At 34.4% G+C, this 18,048-nt stretch overlaps 3 protein-coding genes across 5 annotated transcripts; 2 read left to right on the top strand and 1 right to left on the bottom strand.

The window, feature by feature from the left end:
- Positions 1-1,609: 1,609 nt before the first annotated feature.
- On the bottom strand, positions 1,610-5,285 carry LOC128683294 (zinc finger and SCAN domain-containing protein 22-like). Of its 3 annotated transcripts, XM_053768747.1 has the most exons (5): positions 5,144-5,285; positions 4,745-4,838; positions 4,239-4,409; positions 2,735-2,970; positions 1,610-2,522 (listed from the first exon to the last, which is right to left on the bottom strand). In XM_053768747.1, exons 2-5 carry the CDS (start codon positions 4,829-4,831, stop codon positions 1,688-1,690), a joined length of 1,329 nt encoding a protein of 442 aa, XP_053624722.1. In that variant the 5' UTR covers positions 4,832-4,838; positions 5,144-5,285; the 3' UTR covers positions 1,610-1,687. The 3 variants fall into 3 exon arrangements, with proteins under 3 accessions (XP_053624722.1, XP_053624723.1, XP_053624724.1); XM_053768748.1 differs by lacking the exon at positions 5,144-5,285 and having other exon boundaries at positions 4,737-4,838; XM_053768749.1 differs by lacking the exons at positions 4,745-4,838; positions 5,144-5,285 and adding an exon at positions 4,601-4,739.
- Positions 5,286-5,772: 487 nt separating this feature from the next.
- Positions 5,773-11,288, top strand: Ubc7 (Ubiquitin conjugating enzyme 7). Its single transcript, XM_053768329.2, has 5 exons — positions 5,773-5,968; positions 6,376-6,457; positions 6,759-6,877; positions 7,445-7,585; positions 7,937-11,288. The coding sequence occupies exons 1-5, from the start codon at positions 5,926-5,928 to the stop codon at positions 8,056-8,058; spliced, it is 507 nt and encodes a 168-aa protein (XP_053624304.1). The 5' UTR covers positions 5,773-5,925; the 3' UTR covers positions 8,059-11,288.
- A 976-nt stretch (positions 11,289-12,264) lies between these two features.
- Positions 12,265-15,485, top strand: LOC128683054 (autophagy-related protein 13 homolog). Its single transcript, XM_053768255.2, has 6 exons — positions 12,265-12,714; positions 13,143-13,494; positions 13,666-13,858; positions 14,041-14,206; positions 14,478-14,624; positions 14,871-15,485. Exons 1-6 carry the CDS (start codon positions 12,538-12,540, stop codon positions 15,096-15,098), a joined length of 1,263 nt encoding a protein of 420 aa, XP_053624230.1. The 5' UTR covers positions 12,265-12,537; the 3' UTR covers positions 15,099-15,485.
- Positions 15,486-18,048: the final 2,563 nt, after the last annotated feature.

The following is an 18,048-nucleotide window of genomic DNA, read 5'->3' as shown; positions in this document are numbered from 1 at the left end:
CTACTTTGGTTATTGACTACTACACCAGCGCAGTGACTTCCAGTCATAGCACAAAGCTGAGCTGGGATCCGGCATACCTATCTATATACGAGTACATACCACTAGTTTGTAAGCAAATGTAAATTTGTTTAACTTTTTCGGGGTTAAGTCATTTTCTTTACTATTTCAATAATCTAATATTTTAAGAATCTGATGTTTTGAGAATCTTGTAATATGCGAATAAGGGCTATTTTTATCTAAACAAAGTCAAGGCACAAAGACTGCCGCTATTTCTTGTAATCTGACCACCTGGCCACATAACTACATTATGATAATCACAGTAGGTTCTAATTTCTAAGTAGTGATTAAGAATTAGGAGTCGTCGTGAGAAATATTTTGTACTGACACTGCTAAATACAACAAAGTTAAACCTCTCTCGATAAGGTTTTGACTGCCATGGTTTTCTAGAGATACCTACAACACTAATACCAGATTCAATACCTTTTGTATAATACATACCAAAATAACGTTTTTTGCATGTAGTCTCGAAAGTACTAACATAACCTCATCATACGGAACTTTTCACACCGATACTAGGACGTCAGGAATCTAGGGAACCTAACCAAAGTCTGGGAGATACGACGCATGCTCGTTGCAGTGCACCAATGAAATGCATTGCTCCATGCACCTCCTTCCACCAATATCCACTTCAAGCTCTTCCTATTTATTGATTAGTATTCTATTGCACTCGCATACCGTTGCTTTCATGAATTTTGTAGTACCTTCTTTGGTTTATGCTTCCCTAGTGAAATTTTCGATTTGTGTGTAGGCGTTTAGGTACTATATTGAGTCTATCTAGATAGGCATATGAATCTGCTTCACAATTTTCGCACACATGCATTAGCATTGATGAATTTCATAGTAGGTTCAATCTTCTTTGATTTATGTTTCCTTAGTGAAATTTTGAATCTATGTAGATATTTACGTAGGTGTCGACTAAACCTATACATTGACAAGGTTACATCAGTGTGGGTGAAAAGGGAGGAAATGGTCTGACAGCACTTATCGCATGTATGAACAGGAGTCGTTACACACACTTAGGTACGCACTGCGTACGCATTGTGTTTACACCGATCTTTAAAGGAGAAAAATTAATAAAATCTACGTAAAATGATAGTAGGTACTCATCCGAATGTATATTACGTATGAATTTATCTATATGATTCTGCTTCACAATTTTCGCACACATTCACTTGCTTTGATAAAGGTTCAATCTTATTTGATTTATGCTTCCTTAGTAAAATTTTGAATCTATGTAGTAGATATTTTACCAATATATTTTAACAAGGTTACATCAGTGTGGGTGAACAGGGATGATTTATAGTCGGTACAGACCTTCCGTAACAGCAGGTATACACGAGTCGTTACACACTTACGTACTGCGTAGGCATTGTGATTACACCTGGCTTTATAGGATAAACATTAATAACATTTACGAAAAATTATTGTACTCATCCGAATGTAATGTACTTACATACCTATGCCAAGTTGTACACAATATTGTAGCTTACTACTTACCTGAATTTCATTTGATGTCAACAGGGTAAAATCAAAAAACGAGTTATCAAGCTGACTTAACTATTATAATAACACTTACAAAGAATGTGAGCCTGTATTAACACAATAATTTTGCTCATAACATTAACAATTAGAAAGAAAGAACATTTTCTGGCAAAGCCTCTTGAGATTGATAATTAAAACTGTTATGCCCCGGCGGGCCAGCAGCTAGCTCGGCAGCGTAATATAAAGTTTCGCCATCTTGGATCGGCTGTAGATTAGCCAGGTTTAAAAACTCTAGTTGGTTCTGCTGTGGCACCTCCTGAGCGTACCGTTCCACCACTAGGGAACTCGTTTCCCCGACATGCGATCTCATATGGAAATTAAGATGGCTGCTTTGTTTAAACCGCTTCCCACACACAAAACACTCAAAAGGCTGGATGTTGGTATGGGTTCTCATGTGTTGCCGCAAATGGACAGATTGAGAGAAGCATTTGCTGCAGATTACGCATTTAAAAGGCTTTATCTTTGTGTGCACGCGCAGGTGTTGATCCAAACCAGCTTTTTGGGTGAAAGCTTTTGGACAAAAGGAGCAGACGAAGGGTCTGACACCTGTATGCATACGCATGTGCTGTTGTAAGCCGCCTTGTTGAGTGAATCGCTTTGCGCATATTGAGCACTGGTGTGGTTTTATCTTGGCATGGACAGTGCGGTTATGTTCGTCGTATTGAGCGCCTGTGAGGAACGTCTGTCCACAGATGCGACAGGCGAATGTGATGCGGTTAACGGGCTGCTGTAAGGCGGTTACAGAATGTGATTGGTCCGTGTCCAGTCGCTTCTCGCAGACTTGGCAGCGCAGCGCCGCTTTGCGCCTTTTTGTGTGCTCTTCTCTATAGTGCATAGAATAGTCACAACAGTTGAAGAAGATTTGACGGCATTGCATGCCTGGATACAGCTCTGATGGAAGCGTGCACGTAAAAGGGCCCCTGTATTAAGGAAGAAGAAATAATAAATATTCAATCACAAAGGACATTATTTAGAGTGAATACTTACGAAGTTAGAAAAAATATTAAGAAACGATGAACACATCTTTCCTAATAAATATCTAAATAGTAATTTTAGTACACACACTACAGCTACGATAAATAAAAGTAAAAGTATGTAAGAAATAAATAAATGGTGATCAATTTGCACCCACCTTAAATCAACTAACGGTTTCCCAGCTTTGTGTTTCGCCTTTTTTACGGCTCCTTCTAACCTGGACCTCTTGAGACTCAAGTTCAAGTCGAGATCATACCCTTCTATCTTTACGATGAGGTAGGATATGTCCTCTGTGAAAGTGCGTGTGGTGATGCCGTCCTGGACGCTGGTGTTGGTATCTAAATCTGGATTCGTGCGCGGTATAAACTTGAATCCACAGAAGTCGTTGAGTATCTGTGGTAATATACACTCAAATCAGAGCGGCTTTCAATGTGATTAGTAAACTGAAGATACCTCAAGTAACTAGGTACTTGATATACCCGCATAACTTTATGGACATCTAAACCCTTTGCACATGATATCAAAAAAAGAAAAAAGTAGCGGTTTTATAATTTGTCACAATGTTTCTAAAATGTAGAGCTAATTGCTAATACAAATGCGGAAATTGATATGTTTGGACGGTTCTCGATGAAATTTGCTAAACTAGTTTAATATACTAAACTTGGAATAAATAAGGACCTGGTAAACTTTTTATCTCGAAATTCAGACACCCGAAATGAAGCTGATTATTTCTATATATTCCTCGTGAAATGACGATAGCTCTGTGATGAACCAAGCTCGGGGTGTGGCAAAAGCTGCAGTATAAGCCATATTTTCCACTAGACAAATTGAGGGCAGCCTACTATGCTATCTCACTCGCTCCAATTAACTTGAATGAAATAGCACCCTGTCGTTCTCTCTCATGTCTATAGTACTGAGCAAGAAAAGCTATGTTGCATGAAAATCGTTGTCTAGTGGGTATAAGGCTTTACGTGCACACCACCAAAAACTGCATAGCGCAGTTAACATACACAAGTTCGTATGTCATATTCATTTTGTAGAAAAGTTTCTCGACTGTTATGCTCTCCTAGTACCTTGAATGCAAAATGCAGCTGCGCGAGCCTGCAACTGCGGGAGCCTGTCTGTAACTGCGTGATGTTACATTTCAGTTCAGTGGATATTTTTAGAAGTCTACTCTTTTTCCTCTTATAACATGTCAATCTGGGTACCTATCCAAATGTTATTTGTATATTTCTTTCTAATTCTAAGAACAATCCACGGTAATAATGTATTAAAGTTAATAAGTAATTTCCTTTCAAGTTTATTTCAGCTGTGGGCTTTTTTAATGTGTACACTGTTAGTTTGTATTTCAGATATATAAAAGATAATAACTTTTTAACGTTATTTTATTTAGTTCACTTGTCCTGCCAAATTGAACCTAGGTACCTATCCTAGAGAGTGAAATGCCCATCACTTCAGTTTCAGTAACAATGCATTATTATGATAAGCGTGACTTGATCAAGTCACGCACTATCATTGTCCCACTCGGCTTCCAGAGAGGAATCTCCTCAACAATTTACTGTTCGGACATTATTTTTTAAATCACGCCTTAAAAGCAAGAATATCTTCATGACAAGACAACAACTGAAGCTTGTGTCAAAAATCGGATTCTCCCGATTTACCTGATCATTAGAACGCATGAAAGAAGTGACTTGGTCACTCTCGCTGCATGAACTGTCAGCATCGTGCTGCATGTTCTTGTGATTCTGTAGTGCCATGGCGTTGTAGAACGATTTCTTACATCGATGACATACGAAAGTTGCTGGGCAAACCTCTTCAGAAAACAACTTGCACTGATAAAATATATAAATGCATTTTAAAATTTAAATAGATATTTATAGGTATTATACTATTTTTTGAAATATGTGTTAAGTAGTGTTTATTTATTCAAAACTGGACAATGAATGTATATGTATTTATTTATTATCTCAACAATATTGGATAGGATTATTTTAATTGGTTTTTAACCTGCAATGGTACTTACCTAGATTTTAAAAATGTTTGAAATAAGATATAAATAAAAATATTTATATCTCGCTCTCAGCTCCATCTGGATCTACTCATAAGAACAATTTGATCAGTGTCCAAATAAATTCATAAACTAAGATGAAACTAAATACCTAAGTACCTGAGGGTTAGAATCTACATTCGGTAAAGATAATGCAGACGCGGCAGTCGTGATTTGATTGGAAATCGTAATTGTTTCTTGTTCCATAGTCGTTCTGTAAAATAAGTATAAGTATTTAAAAAGTCGAGTAGTTTTTTTTCGTCATCAATATTTCATCTTCATGAGCCCTCGATTGCACTCGGGGCTGTGACGACGCAGAGGGCTGCCTGCCTGACGTCTACCCCCTTTGGGGATACTGAATCTAGTGTAGTATAATATATATGAATGAAAATTACGATCGCGTTTATAGTGCTCTATTTTTGTAAGTATCTAATGCAAATTCATTGCATTTTTTTACTGATATACATATACCTAAAATAAATCATTTTCACCGTCACTGAAAAAATATGTAATACCTACTGCTTTTTAAAATTATAGCCTCTTCAATCCAATAAATTAAAATTTCAGCGTAAATAGGTACATATTTCAGATCTTTATGACATCGGAACAAAAATCCTTACGAATAATATGAAACGACAATGTGCCAAAATTGAATCAACCGCCATTGACGTTATTCGATTTAACCATTAATGTTAACAGATAAAAAAATAATTTCTACCAGCCATAATGGTAGGACTTTTTTACAATATAAAATCGTTCACAAACTTTGCCCATGACTATTTGCAATCTAAAAAGTAATCTAAATAAGTAACAATATTAGTAAAAGCCGAGATCTTTTAAAAACACACATATGTACCTAAAAAGCAAAATCTTGTTATTTGTAAAAAAGTATATTTTAAGCTAAAATTATATATTGTCTCGTTCTGTCAACGCCATATTGTATGGTGCCATAGTAATATTCGGATAAAACATACTTTTAGATTTTAGATATATAGTTCAATAGCAATGACGTTATCCTACAGCAGGTAAGCGATAACCATGGAATTAGTAGGTAGGTACTCCATATTTATTAAATCCTTGGCGATAACCAATAATATTAATAAACTACTACTATCACTACTTCTGTTGCAAATAGCAAGTTTCACAACATTAATGACACATCACAAGTTTTGACGTTTTACAGGTCGTTCAAGGCGCTGCTCTCATTTTTTATTAGTATTTTTATTTTAAAGTGATAGTGAAACATTAATTTGATTCGTCTTACTACTAAATCTTCTTTACAACTTTCAAAATTTCTAATTATGGCAGGTTCAGCTCTAAGGCGATTAATGGCAGAATATAAACGTAAGTTTAAATATTCAAAAAGGTCATCGAAGTTATTTATTTTTTGTAGGTAGGCATTATTTTCAATATTTTATATTTAAAATATAGATCTGTTATAAACCTGCGTTGTTTTATAGAGTCCGTATGAGTTATACTGCTAATAGTAGATAGTTATAAATTTTTTCGCTGATCATTATTTAAAAAAATGCTGAATTTCTTCCTCATTGTACACTGTACTTCAGGGTTTAATCCTAACATATAATATAATATTTATAATCTGGGCAAACGCCAAAATGTATTTGTCTGCTCTGAGTTGTATTTAGCATATAAAGTTTGGTTAGGATTGCCTAGCAAGACATTCGCTTTCAAATATTCGTCTTCCTTTAAAAAAATACTACAATTCAATAAATAACAAAATGTACTTTCAGAGCTTACCATAAATCCACCAGAAGGGATTATAGCTGGTCCAATAAATGAGGAAAATTTCTTTGAATGGGAAGCACTAATAACGTAAGTAAATTTCACCTCAGATCTTCTCATTTATAATTCAGTAAAGTTTAATGGTTTTTAAACTCTCATGCTTTGAACACTACTTATATTGTAATAAAGGGAACATGAGCCTTTTTTATTTAGTGTTGCTGACATTTCAATGATCTTACAGTCACCAAGGCATTAAATAAGAAAGATTCTGTTAAGTCCCATTAATATAATGTAGTTGTTAAATGTCACAATTTTTTTACCATGTTCAAGTCATATCTGATTCACTTTGTCATCTAATTATCATATATTCATTATATATTTTTGTCTCCAGAGGGCCTGAAGGAACTTGTTTTGAAGGTGGCATTTTTCCCGCAAAATTAGTATTCCCTCCTGATTATCCATTGAGTCCGCCAAAAATGCAGTTTATATGTGAAATGTTTCATCCAAACAGTAAGTTTTTTTTCTATTTGCCTTATTTTGCTTACTTCTTACTAGCCTCAAACACTATTTTCTGCAGATAGGCATCTTTTGCAGCCCTTTCTGTGTGAGGAGTCTGTGGTGGTGCTTAATCAAGCTTTTTCATATGTAGGTATTATAGTTGCCTACTGTGAATTACACCTTGAGGGTTTCCTAAACATTCCATTATGTGGTCACCAACACTGTTGTTATGTATATATATAGAAACATAAAAATATTATACCTTTAGGCTCAGTCTTGGTACTGTCTGTATGAACATGATAAACACAAAAACCACACAGATTTGTGTATGGTTTTCAGCAATAGATAAGTTTAGTGCATAATTTATTATGGTTTCCAGGTTGTGAGGGGTACTAAATAAGAAAGTGTTTACATTTTCACATAGATTTTAGTTTTAGTATTGTTTTTTTTTTTCATAATTAAAATTTCATCAATACAAAAATTTCAACTACACAATTTGTATTTAATTCATATTATATAATACAAATAGAAATAGGACTTATGGTTGAAGAATAGAAATGGAGTCCCAATTTCTTTCAGTTTATGCTGATGGTAGAGTGTGCATATCCATTCTACATGCACCAGGTGACGACCCCATGGGATATGAGAGCAGCGCTGAACGGTGGTCACCGGTCCAAAGTGTAGAAAAGATTTTGTTGTCAGTTGTTAGTATGTTAGCTGGTAAGAAGCAAATACATTTATTTCTTTCTGCCCTTCTCTTCGTCACACTGTTGCTTTATGGACAGGTCATCATAGTCAGTCATCCCTCAGCCATGAGGATTCGACCCATACATGACTCTGACCATCTCTTCTATCATGTGTGGGTTGCATCCATGAATAAAGCATAAGCAACAGATTTTCCATCATTAATAGACATAATACATTTATGTATGACTTAACTAATTGTTGTAGCTGTGTATCTTACATATTAGCTATTAACTACTTTATCATTTCCAGAGAGGCTTGACATGTATTATATTACACGAATCCACGATTTCTGAATAGTTACTAATTTAGCATATCTAATTTCAGAACCCAACGACGAAAGTGGAGCAAACGTCGATGCGGCCAAAATGTGGAGAGAGGACCGAGACCAGTTCAACAGGATAGCGGAAAGATTGGTTAGAAAAACGTTAGGGTTGCCCTCTATATAATTTTTAGCTAATTTATGAGTTGGGCTTGGGCGCAGTATATCCAATTCGCAAACGAAATAGTTTAATAAGAGAGTTAATATATTTTTTAATTCCTCTCGAGAAACCGACTTCCACTTTGATATTATTTGCGATTTGGACATTCTGCGCAGTGCGTGTCTTTGTGTCTTGACACATGGACACGCAGGGTAATAAATTTTAAGCAATATAATAAAGATGCCTTTTTAATCTGTTCATAAATAGACAAGAATGTAATAAAATGTTATCAGCCTTTGAATGCACTTAAACAGGTTGTCCCTAGATCCATGGTAATAAATATGGCCGGCCATGCCGAAGTTCCAAAGATGTGCCAGGTCTCGCGGGACCCCTGCTGTATTTTAATAATTGGCATATATAGTTAGTTAATAAAATTAAGATCCAATAGACATTTTGACAGATCCAAACTATGGATGTATGTATGTATATAAACTTAGTAGACAAGACAGATGTGTTAGTGATGTCGATTAAATATATATATATATATAATCAATTCATTATGGAGGTTGTTTTTTAAGGAAACGAGGTGAGAAATTACTGGATGCCTTGTAAGCTTATGTCGTTAATGTTGTGTAACTAATGTACTAGAAACTATTAATTTTACCAATATCTAAAAAACATACAAATGTTCCCTAAATTAATAGTATGATTCATTATAGGCCGATTAAGTTTCCATGTCAGCATAGACACGTAGCACTAACTGACGCCTGAGAAAAACGACACCACCACTAGAAATTTTTCCACCACAAACGTGTCACGGTTTTTCATCAATAGGCGCTATCTGCGCATATCCCACATAGTGCCTGTTGATGAAAGCCGTTTTACCTTAGATTATTTAAGTACTGTATTTAAATAATCTAATTGTGTCTCATGCATCGTGATTTTAGCAGTCTTATTATCCTTTTTGGGACAACCTGTTCGACAATAGAATTCAGTTAGACCATTTAATACAAATAGATTATTACTTATATTCATATAAAAAGTAACTGTTACAATAGTTTGAAATATTTTTTGTAAAGCCTACAAGGCAATATTATATTTTGTACGCAGTAGAATTTTTAATGGTGTATTTATCATAATGTTGTAGTATACACAGGGTGCAATAGGGTGATTTCTAAGAATAGCTTGAAAAGACTTTCGGGACAAAGTACTAGAGAGGTCCATTTGACAGCTGCTGGCAAAAACGTACTGTCAACAACATAATTAAGTATCCAAGTCAAAATAATGTTTAAATTAAATAGATATGATGTTGATCTCGTCAAAATGACAGTGGTAGTATACAGTTTCTAGTAAAAAGTGTCGTTACACACATTATCAATTGACACCTGTATACTTAATTATATTTATTGACTGTACAGTCATCCACATATCAAGGTTCGAAAATAATGATGTAGGTAAATGCACTACTGACTGTACCTACATAGCGTGTGTAAAATAGAGTCCGACCGAATTTACTGTGAAGTATTTGTATACCGAAACCAAATCCGAAAATTCGCCTAGAGATTTGTAGGCCGAAACCGTGTATTCGGTCGATCTCTAGGTTAAACTTTTATTCTCTTTATAATGGTTCCAGCTTTCTGTCATATGGTCATCTTAGATCTCGATGTCTAGGCACAAAACACCATGCCAAAAATAAGCTTCATATTAATTGTTATTATGTCACCACATCCGACATCAAAATATTTAGCAATACATTCTTAAATAAAAGATAAGCAATAAAAATCTCTCTTTTTAATGCACCTTATTACATTACTGTAATGATTTTGCCTAAAATTGTAAAAAGTAAATGAATGTTATTGTTCTAATATATTAATTATATGGGCCTTGTATATTGCTTGTTATAAAGCTGTTACTGGACTGTTCGTAAAATTGAATACCTCGCGTCAATTCATGAATCCGAATCAGATAATAATAATGTTGCCCATATACTAAACTTGTTACCAAAGATGAATTTACGCCTAATATTTTCCTATTTTGTAAATATTGGGCATGAATCCATCTCTGCCTGTTACTGATAAAATTTTTGGTTTTTTATTGTAAGTACCAGGTGCCCGGTACTCATGCAATATTGAAGTTTTTGTCTTCAATTTTTGAAGGTTTCACACAGATATTGCGCTCACATAAGATCACAATCGAAAAAGTTCGAGGGCATCGATTGGTCGAGTTTTCACGATTCTGAATTTTCACCTTCGAAACAAATTGGAGAAACTTTGATTTCCTGAGAATCGGGCCCCAGCAATGACAATAGTTGAAATATAGTATATTTTTAGTGTAGGCAAGAAACGTACAACAACCCAAATGTTTTATCACCGTCGCTTGTATCAATATGTATGTTTTATCTCTTTAACTATCATACAACTAGGACTTTTATAATGAAAACTATTCACAAACAATCAAAATTGATAGGTATTCACCATTTAGCCAGTCTATACTGTACGGCTTGGCAAAAAATGCCTAGATGTAGCAAATATTGAAATCCTTGTTGTAGAATTTTAAATTATATTTTATATACGGAATGTTTATGTTAATAATTTATTAATATTTTATAGATAATAATAACAATAAAAAATATAACTCAAATCAATATGCAAAACGTGGCGCCCACATTTTCATTGGTATTTTGCCTAGCGGTGCCTTAATGTAAAATGTACAAATAGTAGAAAAAATTCAAGTTGAATCTTTAAACTATTCTTCAAGCGTAGTCCGCGCCATGAAACAAGTCGCGCGGCAATATTATGTGGAATCATATATTATGTCATCGGTTGTTGTTGTCCCCACGTTTGCGAGACTTCCTTCGTGGTGCGGACTCTTGTATGCTTAATCTTCATCTAGTCACATTGCAAAATATTACGCGTACATTCTTCTTACGTATCTATGTTGTAATACTGTGAGTCCTAATAAATAGACTATATTAGACAAGTTGCAATTAGATAAATAAAGTAAGTTGATTACCTCAATCAATGTAATAATAGAACAGTGAGAATAGATTACATCGAATAAGAACGAATCAACGTGCTCATGTTTTATGCAGATTATAAAATTATCTTACAGTGTTGGGATTTTACTAAGTACACATATTTCCTGCTCACAACATGAATTCGATATTCCGCATTATTAATTAGGCATATTTAATATTGTAGTCTATAAATATTGTATACTTAACTAAGAATTTATTTTCAATAAAAAATATTATATTAGGTACTCTGATTTTTTTAACCTCCATTCAAATCGTTTTTCGACAAGGGCAAGCAAGGCTCGCACACTAGCGCCACCATTGCATATTTATCAATATCATTTATGTATTAGTGAAAACTTTAAAAAATCTATACATCTCCGTGCATCTCCATCTTTTCACAATACACTTTAGGACACTGTCCGCAACACTTTACCGACCTGACTATTTCACAGTCTGCCAAAGTACCTAGGTACTCATTCCATGGAAGAAATTATTACAGTGGACCATAATGTTCTAATATCTGTGCAATGGACACTGTCTCATGTTGGCTGGCAATCACCAGTGTTAATCAATCAATCTTGACTAAGTATTGGAATACTGGAAATGGAATCATGGATTTAGTACGTACATAGTATGGAGTACCTACTAATTCCATATGTGGAATATTGCAATGGCAACGAAATGTCATAAAAAATCCGTTTTCATCACTTTCTAGACCACAGGTTTAGAAAGGGCGCCTGTTCTAGACAAACTGTAAGCTCTTATCGCTACGCCCCAGCCTACAGGGTCAGCTCTTTATCGCAAAGGTTAACGTTTTGCTTTTCGGTGCTGCTCGCTGTTCTTCCTTAACAAAGAGACAAACATTGAAGCCATTAGGCTTCAATGTTTGTTTCCAACATATTTCACTTATGGCGTCAGGAGATTAATGAACGATCAACATTAAAACAATTTTATATTTTTGGGTTTGATTCGATCGATAAAATTGTCATGGCCAAAATACTTGTTATCTAGGGCCGCAAATACACTATCGTTGCGTCACTTTTTTTTCTCTATTTTGTCAGCGACTATGACATAAAGGTTTGACGTGACTCTTCGAAAATAGCCTATCAAACACAATTTATTTTTGATGAACCAATCCGATGTCTGTTTCTATTTGAAAATGTAATTTAAACAACCAATAGTAGCTCTTATAAAAATATGTTTTGCTCTTTTCTTTTATCCATATCATAACCTGCCCACAGCCTTTCGTGTTTTCGCGACGTTACATTTCCTTGTTGAAATAATGGAAATTTAAATGTTCTATTAGATGCTGTATATTATAAATTAATGAGCAATAATTGTAAAACTACCTCCACTTTAAATATTATATCGTAATGACACATTTAAGGTCATTGTCGTTCGTTGTAAACTAGTAAGAACATGTACTTATCGCTGCGCAGTTTTTAAGACAATATTCTACTAGATTTATTAGAAAACAATACTGACTGATCATGGGTGATAGTGCGAAGTTTACGGAAGCTGACAGGTTAAAATTGTATAAGTTCATAAAAATATTGACTTTGAAGGTGGCACAGATTGTGGTGCAAAGTAGGCAGGGTAAGAAGATTACTCAGGACTATAATTCCGCGATTGCCGCGGAAAATGGTCAGCAGCCGAATTTGCAGTGGGTAAGTGTCGTGTTGTGTCTCCTATCTTCAAAGTTCTATAGACTTATCAAGTTGTGGTACCACGTGCTTCGAAAACCACAGCATGTGCAGCATGCTATTGCGAATTTTCTCCTTTGTTGTTTTGTATACTGCGATATGTAACATTTTGTTAGCCTTTGAACTTGCTTGGTTCGAAATATTTTTGTTAGATTAGATAGAATAGTCTAGATCTGCATTTAAAATTTTTATTTTACATGTACCCTGCATTTGCAAATTCATTTGGCAAATTCTGTGCTACATAATTATTTATTGTTAATACATTATTTATTATTAATATTATTTGTTAATATATTATATTTTACATATACATTTTATCTGCAATTGACATGCAAAGAAGTTTAACATACTGCTGACATGAGGGTACTTATAAATTTTATTTTCATTTATAGTTTAACTTATCCATCCCTGATGAGCCTGAAGTTAATCAAGATACCGATGGAGTGTTGAACGGGGAAGTCGTAGATGCCCTGACAAAAGTTTTCTGCATAGAAATATCTTTACGGACAAGTGACGGTGAAGGCATGGTGTTAGAATTGTGGACGGTCAAGATCATACCCAGCAGTGCTGACCAAAACTCCAGCTCAGTAACCACAATTTATTATCGTATGAGCATCATGTTGAAGTCTACTTTGAGCATCTCTAGGGTAACACCAGCCTACAAAATGTCACGATCACAACACAAGGAGTCATACAAAATTTTACACAAAATATATGGTGGCGAACCAAACATAAAATTATTAGGTGAGAAAATGTCTGCATTATTTTACAGAGTGGTCTTTCAAAGAATTTGTATCAAAGTGACATACTTATATATACTTATGATATTATCAAGATAAAACATACAATCCACTACAGATGGATAAGATTATGATACTACTAGTTATACAGAATTACAAAGATTTCATGTTTCAGGTGAAAATTATAAACATATAAAAGTAAGTGAGTTGAGGACACCACTTGGGACAATCCTAATAGAAGTAGTATACAGAACAAAGATGACTATGTTGCCTGAAGACAAAATTAAGTCTGCTGAGGCTGTCACATCATCTAGCACTGTCAGTGATATTATGGTCAAGAGTGACCATTTCTTTACAGAAAGCCCGAAGTTAGTATAAATATTTAGTAAATGGTTGGTAGGATTCATTTGAAACCATGAAATGAATCCATTTCAACAGTTTTCTGGAAGACTACATATATGAGTAGATTGTAGCACCTAAACAATGAGGAATAAATATCTCCAAAAATTTAAATTCAGATTGTAACTTTTTGTTAATTAATTATTTACAGAAGAGCAAACCAAGAAAAGAAAGAAATAGACTTATCCAAGCCACTGACTGCTGGAGCGTTTGTAGATGAAGTCAAAATTCGGGAGCTGCATGACGCACTTAGTCAACAATTGCCTCCGGAACCTCCTATGACCTGGCTCCTAGCAGAGACGGATAAAATTGAAAAGGTTAGTTATTTCATCTCATGGTACGAGGGCTTAGTAAATTTCAAACTAGTTGTTTAAATATCACTTTTCCACCAGAGTGCTTAGTATGACATTGCATTATATTATTGAAACTTTTCCAGTGACACAAACACAGGACATGGCTGCAGCCAATCACTTTACGACTTTATTTTGGTCGTGTCACAATACCATATTGCATTGACTAAAAAAGTTTTAAAGATCTAATTTCAAACTTGCAATTAAATTGACTACTAACAAATTATATATTACATAGAAAATGAAGAATTTGACAACAGCTGAGAGGATAGACAACGCCAAGCCGGGAAGCAGCGGCGAAGCCATTTCCTCCGCCCCCCATCCTCCGAGCAAGGCCATTGAGGTGCCCAGGGCCAAGAATGGTGACAAATATTCCAGTCTCATGGTGAGATTTATTTTTGATACTATTATTCAAGATGTTTTGTGTGGTAAATGGTTGTAAGGTAAACTTGAGGTTTTAAGTATGGCCATTAGTTATTTGAAAAACAGAAATAAATTAAAATGTCATCACCCTTGCAGCATTAATTCAGTTTAACTATTTATTCATTCTGCTACAACATGTCCCAATGCTGGGCAAAAGCCTAATAATAATTACGATATTATAATATATAGAATATTGTCAAAATTTCAGGATTTTCCGTTCGCGGATGGGAGTCCTATGGCAGACTTGGCGAATTTCTACCAAGAGTGTGTTCAGGCTAGATCAGTGAGCGACGAGTGGACGGACCTCATGGCCGAGGCATCCGCCTCCACAGACTCTGACTCACTGTCCCAGCAGTTGAAGATGTTCGAAGAAGCAGTTCCGGAGTTTGACAACATGGTTGCATCCATGCTCAGCACCTCGGAGAACTCTGAATAAGTGATGTCACGGTATTTTCTGTTTGTTTTTATGAAAGGACTCCTTTTTAGTGATATAAGAATCTTATTATATGACCTTGGATTTTTAACTCTGCGCTTTTTTTGTATGGATTTGTAGTGTAGTATAATTTCATACAAAAGCAAAACAGAATACGCGCTCGCATTACGCAGTGGGTGTACACTAGCATTTAGTAAAACTTAAGGTGTAACTAATAAATTGACAATGGTTATTTGACTGCAGACGCAAGCTAATTAATTTCCAGTGGCAACAGCGAATTTGACACGTATATCTTTTGTACACCCTCTGGTGTAAATTAACTTTTATTAATTGCAGTATGTTAAGCTGACCGAAGTCATGGCTTAGCACAACATGTTCTATCTCGCTCATAATAATCGATTCCTATTTACGATATGCTATATTGTATTGGTTACTACCAATAGTAGCCGGGTTTGGCACACTGTGATCGAACGTAAAATATGATTGGCTCAAATATAATCTCATTTTTTATTACTGTATGAGTATATATTTTTTTGCTTATAGGGTTTGCCCAAATATACTTTGGTTAATAATGACACAGCTTCATGTATAAATCGCTGTGACTGTTCTTTGCTTGCGAATGATGCGAAATTATCTCGTGTCGTTTCATTTTCCAAAAAATATCTTTTTCTATACTTTCATTAAACAATTAAATACAGAAGCATCCCTATCCAACGATTATCGTTATCAAGACATGTTGACGTGCGGATTCAAAATCCGTATAAATTACGTGACCACGATTTCCCCCATCGATCGTTTCCATAATCATAATCATAATTTCAAATAAACCATTCTGTAAATTCGTACAAGTTGACGATCAGTCGAATTTTTTTCAAAAGATTAAATAGTTTTCCCTTACGAAAAATTCACGAATCTTATCAATAATATTAATTGAGATGGGTCGATTTTTTTACGTTGGATTTTTAATCCACTTTGTATAGGCATGACCTTTGCAGTCTTCCAGAGGTCAGTGGACTACAGGTTTATATTTTACTTCTCACTATCGAATATATTCGCAGTGAGACGCAGCTAACCAATCGCAATGTGCCATTGTGACGCAACGACAACCACACTGTATCGAGAATCGATGGCAAAGGCGCACTACACGCCTTTAGCATTTCAGACATAGTGTTCCTTTTTTTCTGAGTAGTCAAAAATCCTATGAAACTTAAATTACTGTTACACGTGACAAGACCTGACTGAGGTTGAAGTATGATGTAATTGATTTTTTGCGTTGTTAATTTGTCTATAAATGTAATCTTTTCGATTGATTAAAGTAGCGTATAGATCTTATTGACGTCACAATAAAGTCTAAATTGGTTGAATCAGTCTTAATAAAAATAAATAATTAAATGTAATTGAAATAAAAAATGTGTAAGACAATGAATATTCAACCTGAGCTACATATGTAATCGTGAATGTATCTCAAATTTTGTATAAAATGTATCTATATTCATTCATTCATTGTAAATTTATTCATTATTCAATTTAATTTGTTGCATGTAAGTAAATAGGTAGAGTAATTAAAAAAAAACATTTTGGCCTAGCATTTATCGAAATTGTGTTTCATGTTATTTTTTACAATAATCAATAATATCTAGAACTCTAGCATTATGGTCATGACACAAATATAGAGAAGATGCCCCATGTCATTACCAAAAAAAAGGTGTGTGATATTACGCGGGGCGGAAAACAGACAGGGTAACCACTTAACTCTGCCTTTACATCAAGTTCATCGTCCCTAATGTAAGTTTTTACGTATGGAAAGATTTATTTTCATTATATATCTAACTGTTTCCGCCCCTTTCCGCGGCGCCTATGCAAAATTGATCGTAACCGCGCACATTTTGATACACTGTACCCTTCTCTGAATTTGTTTCGTGATCATGATCGATATATCATTAGAAGTGGAATTCGTAATAAGTTACACTACAAAATACTTAAGAATTGAATAGTGAGGTCAAAATGTTTAATGTTCATTGTAAATCACATTGGCCTATTTATGAGAAGTGTAGGTAACGAGTCGTGAGCTTGATATATTGTGATATGATATCTCTTTAGATTGTTGGAAATGGGTGAGACCCGTGGCGCTCTTAGTTACATTAAGTTTATTATCCCAACAAATATTATACATCACTCTTATCTTTGCAGTTGGTTAAAAATTCTAATTAGAGCGCTACTGGTATTCGGTCTTACCCTGTTTGAGAAGACAAAGTGGAGCAAAATAAATATTTGCTCATTTTGTAATGCTTTTTAAAATTATTTATTGTAATTTGGCGACTTTTGTTGTAATTTTATCATAATTGTAAATAGTATAATTACTAGCTTTTATTAGATATTTACTATTAAAGAAGCATTTATAAAACGTAGATATTACAAATATCGTTAAATGTTATTCCAAATTTTATCAAAATTTAAAGAACTAACTTAATTGGTTATATATTTTTAGAATTCTATTTTATTGCGAGAAATGCTCTTTATTTTCAAAAAATATTAATTTAACTGCTAAATCTGTGATTTGTTTATTTGATTACCTGTTAAACTGGCACAAATGATAATGTTTTGTATTGAAATAATTTGTTAACATATACAGAAGGTAATATTGAACCTCCTCATTAATAAAAAAATATTTTCTGAACGAGCCTGGAATAGTAAGTTTTTTGTTTTGACAACATATCTCTTTTCAGTATTTCACATTGAATTTAAAATTAAAAACAACAAGAAAATATTGTTTTATTGACAGGGGCTCGTGTCTATTTGTGCTTGTTAAAATCTTAGATCCCATACGTATAAATGAACTGAATTTGCGACGTAATGTCGACATCTCCCGCAACTTCGAACTAGGGACAGAGAAACAAAATGTACACCCATTACGCATCAACGTCAGTTCGTTGATATAGTTCAAACCGAAGTG

This window comes from Plodia interpunctella, chromosome Z (genome assembly GCF_027563975.2).
Source record: "Plodia interpunctella isolate USDA-ARS_2022_Savannah chromosome Z, ilPloInte3.2, whole genome shotgun sequence".
NCBI classification, from domain to species: Eukaryota; Metazoa; Arthropoda; class Insecta; order Lepidoptera; family Pyralidae; genus Plodia; species Plodia interpunctella.
This window is presented reverse-complemented; position numbering and strand designations above follow the sequence as displayed.

What these genes read in the sequence shown, in the direction of transcription:
- LOC128683294 (XM_053768747.1), bottom strand. Translation starts at nt 4,831, where the DNA reads ATGGAACAAGAAACAATTACGATTTCCAATCAAATCACGACTGCCGCG. An exon ending in ATGTAGATTCTAACCCTCAG is followed by an intron (nt 4,410 to 4,744) that starts GTACTTAGGTAT and finishes ATATTTTATCAG; the next exon opens with TGCAAGTTGTTTTCTGAAGA. An exon ending in AAACCGTTAGTTGATTTAAG is followed by an intron (nt 2,523 to 2,734) that starts GTGGGTGCAAAT and finishes TCCTTAATACAG; the next exon opens with GGGCCCTTTTACGTGCACGC.
- Ubc7 (XM_053768329.2), top strand. Translation starts at nt 5,926, where the DNA reads ATGGCAGGTTCAGCTCTAAGGCGATTAATGGCAGAATATAAAC. An exon ending in ATTAATGGCAGAATATAAAC is followed by an intron (nt 5,969 to 6,375) that starts GTAAGTTTAAAT and finishes ATGTACTTTCAG; the next exon opens with AGCTTACCATAAATCCACCA. An exon ending in GAATGGGAAGCACTAATAAC is followed by an intron (nt 6,458 to 6,758) that starts GTAAGTAAATTT and finishes TTTTGTCTCCAG; the next exon opens with AGGGCCTGAAGGAACTTGTT.
- LOC128683054 (XM_053768255.2), top strand. Translation starts at nt 12,538, where the DNA reads ATGGGTGATAGTGCGAAGTTTACGGAAGCTGACAGGTTAAAATTGTAT. An exon ending in ACCAAACATAAAATTATTAG is followed by an intron (nt 13,495 to 13,665) that starts GTGAGAAAATGT and finishes TTCATGTTTCAG; the next exon opens with GTGAAAATTATAAACATATA. An exon ending in ACAAATATTCCAGTCTCATG is followed by an intron (nt 14,625 to 14,870) that starts GTGAGATTTATT and finishes TCAAAATTTCAG; the next exon opens with GATTTTCCGTTCGCGGATGG.